The 11,937-nt window shown below is 38.3% G+C and overlaps 1 protein-coding gene across 1 annotated transcript; it reads left to right on the forward strand.

The window, feature by feature from the left end:
• The first annotated feature begins 9,488 nt into the window (after positions 1 to 9,488).
• LOC107865917 lies at positions 9,489 to 11,104 on the forward strand. The gene is made up of 2 exons (XM_016712106.2): positions 9,489 to 10,837; positions 10,961 to 11,104. The coding sequence occupies exons 1-2, from the start codon at positions 10,444 to 10,446 to the stop codon at positions 11,062 to 11,064; spliced, it is 498 nt and encodes a 165-aa protein (XP_016567592.2). The 5' UTR covers positions 9,489 to 10,443; the 3' UTR covers positions 11,065 to 11,104.
• The last annotated feature ends 833 nt before the right edge of the window (positions 11,105 to 11,937 follow it).

Consider the following 11,937-nt stretch of genomic DNA (forward strand, 5'->3'; position numbering starts at 1 on the left):
ATGTTGAATATTTGAGATATTTTGAATGATTTGACCTTTTGGTCTTAATGAAGTTGTTTTGAACTCGAGTGTGAATGAAATCCACAACATGGTTGATTTTGATAGATGGGAAGCATAATGACTCCCGATGTATATTTATATATTACTGAAATTATTTTGTTGTGGATTGTCTTTGAAATGATTTGAGCTAAGTCCGGGAGAAATCTTTAGCATCGAGTGGGAGGTATAAAGCGACCTTACTTCCCTAGAACTACGTGCTCCCATAGGAGTGAGCCTAAGGCTGATTTATATAGTGATCACTAGTTTGTGTGGATTTCATATTGATAGTCTTACTCCGATGTCAAGGATAGGATGACTCTCCCCAACGTGGGTTGTACGTTGGACTCCATGTAGCTCATATAGTTTATGTCGGTTATAGGATCTCCCAGTGTGTGTGTGTTTCCTTGTGTCTATGGTGAATGGTGAAGTGATTTGAAAGTGGAATTGTGAAAGTTATTCTTTCGAAAGATTTAAATGATATTTACATTATGAGAATTGATATTCTTGATGAACTGAAAGTGATTGACAAATTATATGATGACTCAAATGTGTTATTGTACTTATTTCATCCTCTCATGATTATGATGATTTTCTCGGGCTATGTGAGTCTTTCATACATCCTGTATATTTCTTATAAATATTTATGATGATGATGTTTATACAACTGCATACATCCCCATATACTTGGTTTCTTTCCATGGTACTGACCCACATCTTCGTATGTGGACTGCATTTTCTCAGAATGTAGGTTCAGGTGCTCAGTTCCAGGTTCAACAATGATTCTTTGGGCACGCTGTTCTATATCCTCTGTTATGGTAAGTCCTCATGTTCCGAGTATGTGATATCTGATGTTGGTTTCACGGAATTGCTTACATTTGATGACTGAGTATGAGTCAGTTGGGGCATGTCTCAATGGCTCACTGGTTTTATTGATTTTCTTAGAGGCTTGTCAGACTAGTATAGATGTTGGGAGTTGACTAATAAGCCGTATTTTGTTATCTTTCTGAAATTCTTTAATTCTTAGATGATGATTACTCTGTTGATATTTGAGAGTTATTAATGGAAACCCCGTTGATTCGTGTTGAACTGAATGAAAATGGCTCAAAGGGTTAGCTTGGGGCTACTTATAGCCTCAAGCACCGTGTGACTCTCCGAGACCCGTTTTTTGGGGCGTTACAGTTTACATCCAAAGGGGGCATGATGTAGACACGTAATTGTGTCCTTTCCTTAAAATATTTTAATTATTTTTTTAAAATTTTTATTTTTATTTTATTCACCTTACCATACTTTTGTTTAATTGTTAATTTCTCCCAAAAAAAAAGAGAATTGAAAATAATTAAATACATAACATCTTTGCCACCTCAACACCTCACGCCCTACTCATTTTTACACACGCCACCCTCATCTTTCCACATGCCACACTAACTTTTTCACATGCCACACACTTATTCCCACAAGGCACCAATTATATGCTTCCACATAGGATAATAAATAAAGAAAAATAAAAACAAAATAAAAAATATTCAAAGAAAATTCTAATAGGAGAAAAGGGATTTCTCTAATCATCTTCTCCATTCTCATACTCACGACATACATTCCTCCACCACCATTTTTATGGACTGATCTGCACAACCATACATACACCGCCTAACCACCACCGGCAATAAATCAACAACATCAACTACAAACCTCCCCTAGAACTTTTCTACATACACCGGACATGTGAGATAGGAGAGAGATGGAGAAAGGTATGGTGAGCTTAAACCGACCGAAGAGCGGTGGAAAATGAAGGGAGATCGAGAGAGAGTGAAGGGAGATCAAAAATTGAGGGAGATTGGAGAAAACAGAGAGGCGAGATAGAGATTGAGTGAAAATCTGACCGGCGCTGAATTTTCTATCATTTTTGACTGTTTTCCGATGAACTTTTTCGCCGAAACTGGTTTGTTTCAGTTCTTGTTCGATTGAACTAGTCTCCAAATTCTGAAAGAAAAAAATCAGCAACCACTTCCTCCTCGAATCGACCCGTTGGAATCGTGTCTTATGAAATTTAGTTACAGTTTGGATTTTATCGCGTTTTCTATTTTGGACTCGCCGGTTGCTCGTATTGATTTGAAAGTTGATGTCTGTTCGTCTCAATTGTGTTATTGTGAGTAGTTCGGGTTTCAATTTCTCAAATACCAAGTCTGGGATTCGTCGCGGCTGAGGTTATCCTATTCGGGGTTCCAAATCCAGGTTTTCTTAAATATTACTATCAACGAAAGTTGTCATCGAAAGGTGCAATTCTATCTCTTCTTCATCTTGTCATATATTTTGATTGGTGTGAGATACGATTGAATATTGAGTGATATTGATTTGTTCTTCTTCATTGCGTTGAAGAAATGGTTGTGGATTGTTGAAATAGTGATTTTGGATTGTTGAAATTTTGTGTTAAAAAGGGATTTGGGGGGTGAGAATTAAAAATTGACAAAAAGGATAGATTCGGTTTAATTTTGATTTACTGTTGACATGAAACGCGATATTATCATGCTATGTTGAAACAAATAGGCGAATATAAGTTCGGGTAGACAAAATTCTTATGAATAATTGTTTTCGTTGAATGTTTGAAAATGGAATATTGGTTGAATGTTTTCTAGTTTATTGCATTTGGATTAAAATGTACTATTCGGTCGGGGAATGCCTCGAGGTACTTGTGTTTATTGGCCGGGGAATGACCCGTGTATTTTGTACTCGGAACATATTTGCGATGAAGGCTTGGGACAGTGGGGTAAGAATTGGAGCGTAGTTTAGGATTAGTGTAGGTTAGCGTAGGTTTACTTTTCAAGTACCTTTTTTTGTTCATTTTTAATTGTAATAATTGGACTGGACATTGTTTTGGATTTTTTTGTTTGGTTGATTGTTTTATTTGTATTTGGTGTGTTTTATACATTCATAGTGTTCAAATTAGCCGATATACTCCACCAAGCGACTGTGGTCGAACCACGGGATCGAGGGGTGCCTAACACCTTTCCCTCGGTCAACAGAATTCCTTAGCCAGAATCTCTGTTCGCGGATCAGTTTTTAGAGTCAAACTGTTTTGCAAAGGATTTTCAAAGGTGACTTTGCACATCCGATTTATGTCAAGTGGCGACTCTGAGTTTAAATGTAAAAAGTCCTTTTCGAAACAAATTTTCATCTTTTTGTCACTTAATAATAAAAACCCTTCCGAACCTTAAACCATGTCTTGTTTTGCTTAAAAAAGAGGTGTGACACCAACATACTCCCCTCCACTGAATCAAGCAATCTAAAACCCAACCTAGCTAGACAATGAACATCACGAGCTAACTCTCTCTTACCTTCCTCAATATGTGCAACACTACCCATGGACAATCTGCTAAGGGCATCCGCCACCACATTGGCCTTGCCTGGGTGATATAACACACTTATATCATAATCTTTCAACAACTCTAACCACCTCCTCTGCCTAAGATTCAACACCTTCTGGGTAAACACATACTATAGGCTTTTATGATCAGTAAACACATCAGCATGGACACCATAAAGATAGTGACTCTAAATTTTCAAAGCAAAAACCACAACAGCTAACTCAAGATCATGAGTCGGGTAGTTCTTTTCATGTGGCTTTAACTGTCTAGAGGCATAGGCTATAACCTTACCCCTTTGCATCAAGACACAACCCAAACCAACTCTAGAGGCTTCACAATACACTACAAAACCATCAGTACCATTAGGCAAAGTCAACACAGGGGCTGAAGTGAGTCGAGTCTTCAACTCCTGAAAACTCTTCTCACAGGAATCAGACCACTGGAATTTAACCTTCTTTTGGGTCAACCGGATCATAGGAGACGCAATGAAAGAGAAACCCTTAACAAAACGATGGTAATAACCCTCTATACCCAAGAAAATCTTAATGTCAGATAGAGAGATAGGTCTAGGCTAGTTTCTCACAGCTTCTGTCTTTTAAGGATCAACTCTAATACCCTCGCCTGAAACAACATGCCCAGAAAGGCTATAAACCTTAGCCAAAATTCACACTTACTGAATTTAGCAAAAAATAGGTGCTCTCTAAGAGCTTACAAGACAATTCTAAGATGAGCTGCATGGTCATTCTCATCACGGGAGTACACAAGGATGTCATCTATGAAACAATGACGAATAAATCAAGGTGTTGCTTGAGCACTCGATTCATGAGGTCCATGAAGTCTACTGGGGCATTAGTTAACCCGAAAGACATGACTAGAAACTCAAAGTGACCATAACAGGTTTGGAAGGCTGTGTTTGGACTATCACATTCCCTCACTTTAAGTTGATGATAGCCGGATCTAAGGTCTATCTTGGAAAAATAACTTGCACCTTGCAACTGATCAAACAGGTCATCAATTCTCGAAAGAGGATACTTATTTTTTACTGTGACCTTGTTCAGTTGATGGTAGTCAATGCACATACACAAAGATCCGTCTTTCTTCTGCACGAACAAAATAGGTGCACCCCAAGGAGAAATACTGGGTCTAATGAAACCTTTGTCTAAGAAATCTTTAAGTTGCTCCTTCAACTCCTTAAGCTCGGCAGGTGCCATACGATATGGTAGAATAGAAATAGGCCGAGTGTCGGGAAGAAGGTCAATTCCAAAATCTATCTCTCTATCGGGAGGTACCCCTGGGAGATCTTCTGGAAAGACATTAGGGAACTCATTAACAACATCAACCGACTGGATAGTTGGAGTCTCGGACTTAGTGTCCTTGAATCTAACTATGTGGTAGATTCAACCTTTGGATATAAGCTTTCTGGCTTTGATACATGAGATAAAATGACTCTTGGGAGATACCGAACTCCCAGAACACTCACACAATGGTTCATCAGGAAACTGAAACTTTACCACACGGTTACGACAATCTATAGATGCATAGCAAGAATGAAGCCAATCCATGCCCAGAATAAGGTCAAAATCTATCATGTCTAACTCTATCAAATCCGCAAGTATGACTCTATGAAGCACAGTAATAGGGCAATTCCTATACACTTGTTTAGGAACAACAGACTCTCCAACTGGTGTAGAAACTAGGAAAGGCTTAGAAATTTTTTTGGGACTCATTTTGAAATTCACAGCTACAAGTGGGGTCAAATAAGAGAGACTTGGCCCGGGGTCCAACAACATATACACATCAAGACAAAAGACACAGAGCATACCAGTAACAACATTATGGGAGTCCTCCTGCTCCCGATGAGGTAGCAAAGCATAGAACCTGTTCTGGCACTAACCGCCAACGGTGCTAGAAAAAGCGCCCTGAGTAGGGGCGGGACGAGGTACCGGATCTGGTGCACTAGCATCTTCTGCCTGAGGTTGGGCATCTCTATTCTGCTGTCTAGCATAGGGACAATCTCTAAGTATGTGGCCCTGCTTTCCATAACCAAAAAAATCTCTCACATCTTCGAAACACTCCCCAAGGTGATTCCTACCACATTTAGCACAAGAAGGATAACGGGGCCTATTACTAACACTGTTCTGTGGCCCAGACATGAAATACCTGCTCCCTTGCTTTAGCTTACCTCCAGGCGCGGGAGCACTAGCTGAAGAAGGAACTGGAATGGATGGACATCTCTAAAACCGGGGGCGGTTCCCTCCATGGAACCTAGGCCAGCTAAACTCATGCTGATAAGATCTCTCCCTCTTGCTACCCCTCATTCTATCTCTTTCTCTAAGCTTATCCGCCTCTATCTATTAGGCATTCATTATCAACCTAGCCAGATCCATATCCTTATTCAACATAGTGGCCCTACACTCCTTCAGTACCATCCCAGAAACATGGTCACAAACTTACTCATACTAGCTCGGGTGTCAGAAATCAAATCAGGAGCCTACTTGGCCAACTGATTGAACTTCAAATAGTACTCCTTAACTGTCATGGAGCCCTATCTCAAGTTCATAAACTCCTCAATCTTTGTCTCCCTTATCTCAAGTAGAAATAACTGATCCAAGAAGGCATCTTGGAAAACTTGCCAAGTCATAGGCGGCATTCTTACCTCTACCCTTCCTCCCCAATCATAAATAATGTCCTTCAGTCTGTAGGACGCCAACTCAACACTTTCTTCTTTTGAAACGTGCATCACATTTTTGATCTTCCTCACCTCCTCCAAGTACAACTGTGGGTCCTCATCTGTCTTTGACCCATAGAACTTAGGCGAGTTCATCCGCATAAAGTCACGAATCCTAGCCACGGTTACATCACCACCTTGCTGATTAGCAACTGGGGCATGGTTATTGGCCCGAACATTTGCAATGACCACTTGGGCTAACGCCTGAAAGGCCGCCCTAAACTCAGCATGAGACACCATCTCATTCAAAGGATCAATACGTGGGGGTTGCTCATCATTGTTTCCGCAGACATTTACTCTTTGAGGAGGCATTTTCTAAAAATAGAAAAGCACGGATCCTTAGATAAGAGGGAAAACCGTAGGCACGATAGAAGCTGAAAGAAGAAACAACTTTTTTTCTTAAAATGTCTCGTAGCCTCTTGCTCATAGGTGTGGCGCTCTACATACCGAAGATCAAGATTCTAATTAATGCGGCTTGTCAGACTCGCTAGGACTCGTTAGAAACCTTAGGCTCTGATACCAAGTTTGTAACGATCCAAAATCGTCTCCTGGGATGTCACACGGTGTCTAAGGCTATGAGTAGCCCCAAGCTAACCCTTGGAGATGGTTTCTACCAATGACACTCAATTCAAGATAAGAATGGACTCAACACTAGCATAGTCATATAACATAAAAGGAAATACGGAAAAGATACTCGATCCATAAGACCACAATATAGAGAAATCTCAACAAAACCACACTATCAAACCCTCGACACATCACAAGTCTAACACTAGTCTGATAAGCCTCTCCAAATCAAAATCTAGAGAGCCATTGGGAATGGTCCCCAACTGACTCAAAATGAACTGAAGATAAAATATAGTCTCTCAAGTACGGTAAATATCTGAAGATCGGTCCTCGAATCACGAGGACTCACTACTATAGAAAACATACGCAAGGTACTAGAAGAATCACGAGCAAGGCTAGGACTGAGCACCTGAACCTACATTATGACACAATGTAGCACATAGACATATATGTGGATCAGTACTTGGAATGTACTGAGTATGCGGGGGTGAATGCATATGAATAAATTAGTAACAATCTTCTTTAATAAAATCATGTATGCATTATGAGACGGGTCACATGACTTGAACAAGTATAAATATAAAGCTCATAAGTCATGTAGAATGGAGCATATAACACAAATCTCATGAGTCATCATCATTTAATCTCAAAATTCAAAATCTTCTCTTGTTCTCAATACCCAAAGGCTAAGGTACTTTAAACAATACTTTCAACTCATGCATAAGTCTCATGGAGGGTAAAACTTCTTCAATGCTCAACATTTCATAACTATTTAGAACTCATATACTTGGAATTCGGAATCATATAACTTGAAAACATACTTGAAGGAATTTTATTCACTTTAGGAAAATATCTCATCTCAAGCTTTAGGGAAATCACTCCAACTCAAATGTAAAGGCATTCTAGTTTATGGAAACAACTTATCTCAAGGCTTTATAAAAAGTACTATAACAAGGGAAGATGCTTTCATTTAGGAAATAACTCACATCAAGAAAATACTTTAGTTGGGGAAACATCTTTGCAATTCAACCATTTAGGAAAATAGATTATAGGGAAGGAAAATAATTATTTGATCTCGAAGTCTAAATGTCAAGGGAGGTTCTCGTAACCGACATAAACCATGCGAGCTACATGGAGTCCAACGTTTTGTCCTCCTAAGAAAGAGACCCCATGTTGGGGAGGAGCATCATACTCTTGCCAGGGAGTATAACCTAGGTCTAGTGATCGCTAAATGAAACTCGGCCTCAGGCCCAATCATAATCATTATAAACTCAGCCTCAGGCCCAACCTATAGTGGCTCGTAGTTTTGGGATAAGAAATTGTAGTAACTTACCCACTCGGTGCTAAATACTACTCCCTTTAGATTATCTGCGCTCATCTCATAAAAATCCACTTTTAGAACAATCACATGGTTCACCACGAACCCAATAATCAAATCGATAATCTCATATAGTGAAGTGCATTTCAAAGCTCAAGGACCGTTAGGTCAATTCATTTCTTAATCATCTCAAAATACTCAAAACATGGGTGCTCATAGCACAAGAGTTCATAATTCCACAAGTCTCAAATAGGGCTTACTAACCCATTATTCAATCTCAAGTTAAAGCTTATCAAAAGGATAATATATAGCATATAGATTCATAAATCATGTGGAAATTTGGGAATTTCAGCAAGTTACCTTAAAATCTCAATATAGCCATATGCTTCAATATCTCAACAATGCAAATATTAGCTTATCAAGGAGTAAAATTATGGGGTTTATACCCAGCTTTAAATACTCAAGAAAACATGTAGAAATTATGCCATTTGACTCTTAATTCATGGGAAATATCAATATAATGCATTCAATAATAACTTCTTATCCGAGAGTCCGATTTGGGCAAATCTTATATAGATGGAAAGCTTATCAGATTTCCCACATGATAAAAAGTGGAAATTAAGGAAATTCTATATGGTTAACACATTACTCACTTAGTAAGCCACTTCTCAATCTTTTAGGGTTGGGATCATGTCTCACTCGATACGCCCTAAGGTTCAGACTAAGAGGGAACTTTGTGGGACCTTAAAAACCGAATATCCAATATCATTTAGGATCCTCTTTGAAGAATGAAGATTAGACAGCTCGAAGAGGTCCTAATTTTACCCTAAGAGGTCATATTACTTCCATTTAGGCTTCTAGTTTTGTTCCATTTTTCATCTCTATTTAAGATTCCAAAATAAAGGTGTCGTTCACAGATTTAGTCATAATTTGCTCCATGGATGAGTAAACAGATTTGATTCTAATCTGCTTCACAATTGAGTAGGCAGATATATATGATTGCAATCTGCTGTAAATATGTGATATCATATATTGTTACTCTAGAAGAATAGATTAGAGGAAATCCCTTGATTCATTTATCTCCTAGGCTAAGTTGCATAAACTCGGCTTCGAGTATCTAATAACAGTGTAAATCTGATAGTCGGATTCGTCAAAATTTAATTGTTAAAACTCTAAGGTGCGAATCCAAGTATGGATACCGATGTAGGAATTTGACTAAAAAATTAAATATTATAAATATAAAGTTATAAAGATATTCTAAAAATCAACTTTTAACTTTTAAGATAACTTTTAGTTACTTTTTTTAATTAGGATTGGTATATACTTGTATTTTTGGGAAATCAACAAACACATATATATTAAAATAGAAATTCTTGGATGAGAAACCACACACACATATCTTTTGACTATATTAATATAAACTTTTTTTCATATTTTAAAAAATATTATTAAAAACTAGATCTGACGAGTCATCATCACAATCCTCAACCACTTTCTGTTTCTTCCCAACGATTCAAATTCCTTCGACAAAATTACAGTCGCCAAATTTCGACGATGACAGCAGTCGCTGATTCTGATGATGATTGTCGCCGGATTCTTGCCGGATTCCGATGGTGACCACCTATTTTCTCCCTTCTGGCGACGACAATAATTACAGTCACTGGTTTTTCTTACGACGACGATGACAACCAACTTTATTCTTGATGTTGGATCAACGTCTTCGGATTTGTTTTACCAAATCAGAGACGTACCCTGAGCCCGTACCAGCGCCGCGTTGGGATGGATTCATCAGCGAAATCAATGAGTCCGCACAACATAACTCCTAGGAATTAGGGATTGATTAGATTCTTTTGATCTTCTTGTTCACCTATAAATATTGTGCAACTCTATGAATAAAAACATATTTTTGCAGTATCTAAACATTCATGGTATCAGACTTAGAATTTTTGCCCTAATACCATATGGCCAAAATAGCTTCTCAGGGAGAATATGGAATATCAAAAGAAGACAAAATGTCTTCTTTGGAAGCTCCAAATCATATGACTCAAGGAGGCAATGTTTCTCACATGCCCTTCCAGTTAACTTCTCATCGATTAAATAGGAAGAACTGTCTGAAATGGGCACAATTGGAAGAGTTTGCAATCGATGATCGTAAAAAGTTGGGACATCTAACTGGAAAGACGAAAAAGTCGAAAATCGGAGACCCAAAGATGAACACGTGGAGATTAGCATGTTGTTTTGATATCTGAAAATGGAATTACTTCCGAGGATACATTGCATTATTATGTTGTTTCATTCAGTTCTCTTATTTACCTTCTATTATAAAAAAATCTGCCTTTTCTATTCCTTTCATATATTGCGTGTTGAATTGTTGTGTAGAAGCACCAAAGGATTGGTGCTATGTAGTATGTGATAAGGGCAAAGGATCCATGTTGCATGCTTCTGAAAAGATTTGTCAAAGCATTGCGCCACCAAGGAAACACAATAAGTTTCCTGGTTCTCATGGTATTAATTGGGAAAAGGAGGTACGGACTGGGAAAATGAAGTATCTGCCTATTGAAGAAGCACTCAGTCTGCCATCGAGCCTCAATGAAAAGGGAAATCCACTGAACATCATTGGCTCCTCAAGAGTTGTGAAAACAAAATCTATGGCAACCGGGACTCGAGGGAGTTTTAGCACGTCTGGAGCTCAAACTTCAAATTCTTTTCCTGCGAAGAGCCCACTACAACAGCTTTTAGGGTCAGCAAGATATACAAATCCTCAGAATGTCAAAAACACTAAAATCACAGAATGGATCAAAAACACGGTACAAGCTTCAAAAGGTTAGTATTCACCAACATCTATTGTATTTGTTATTTTTTTTTATTTGTCATCTTCTTATATCTTTATTCACCAGAAATTTCATTTCCTATCATATACTCTATTTGATATAGCCTACAATTTAGGTTCTGGTGAGCTTAAGAGTCCCGGTGCTGCCAATGAGAGTCCATTGATGAATCAAATTATGACACACCCTTGTGATCCTGTGTTAGCTCATTCCTGGAAGTAAGTACCCTTTATCACGTACTTTAATTAGTAACATAAGTTGACACAGGTAAAACTGAGCATCAAAAAGCAGAAAAGTTTCCTTTTGATTATTCTGCAGATTACATATATATATTGAAGATCTTTTGTTCATCTGTACAATTGGAACTATTCAGCTGAAAAAAAAAGGCATTCTTCCCTATAATTAATAGTCTCTTTTCCTCTTTGTGTATCAGGGGAAGTTTTGACATCAAATGTGCTCTTGAATTCGCTCCTGGGGTGTTCAATAATTGTGTCCAGGCTTATCCTCTTTCCAAAGTCAGGCGTAAGGTGTATGATTTCTCAAGGCTATTGTCTGGTATTCTTAAATTTGAACTAGTATCGCGTGAGGCAATCTGGACAAGTCTATTCAACAATCATTTTCCGGGTAAAAAAGATACATGACTGTATTTCCTTGCAAGTGAGAGAGAAAGGTCAGCTTCTGCCATATATATGTCTATCTGAAAAGGGATAAGGGTTGTGAAGTAGAAGTGGCGTCCTTATCCAGGAAGATTTTTACTAGAAATTAATTTGCATTTCTCATTTTATGCAGGTCTGAAATATATACTGCTCTGGTGGAGTTCTTGCGTAACAAAGATTTGGTGATGAGAATGCTTATAAATAATGTTGAGCTGCTTCTCATCACCATATCTTTAATACGCATGAACACTACCAGAGCAATATAGATCCTCAGACCTGCATATAATGGGAAATGCAAATCAATTTCTAGTAAAAACCTTCCTGGGAAAAGGTGCCCTTCTATTTTGCAACCCTTTCCCTTTTTCGAAAGATATATAAGGCAAAAGCTGAGCTTACTCTCTCACTTGCAAGGAAATACAGTCTCATATCTTCTTTGTCC

This window comes from Capsicum annuum, chromosome 3 (assembly GCF_002878395.1).
Source record: "Capsicum annuum cultivar UCD-10X-F1 chromosome 3, UCD10Xv1.1, whole genome shotgun sequence".
NCBI classification, from domain to species: domain Eukaryota; kingdom Viridiplantae; phylum Streptophyta; class Magnoliopsida; order Solanales; family Solanaceae; genus Capsicum; species Capsicum annuum.

Bases quoted from the DNA above. Each gene is read 5' to 3' on its own strand.
- LOC107865917 (XM_016712106.2), top strand. From the start codon at position 10,444: ATGTTGCATGCTTCTGAAAAGATTTGTCAAAGCATTGCGCCACCAAGG. The intron at 10,838-10,960 runs GTTAGTATTCAC...CCTACAATTTAG, and splicing joins CACGGTACAAGCTTCAAAAG to GTTCTGGTGAGCTTAAGAGT.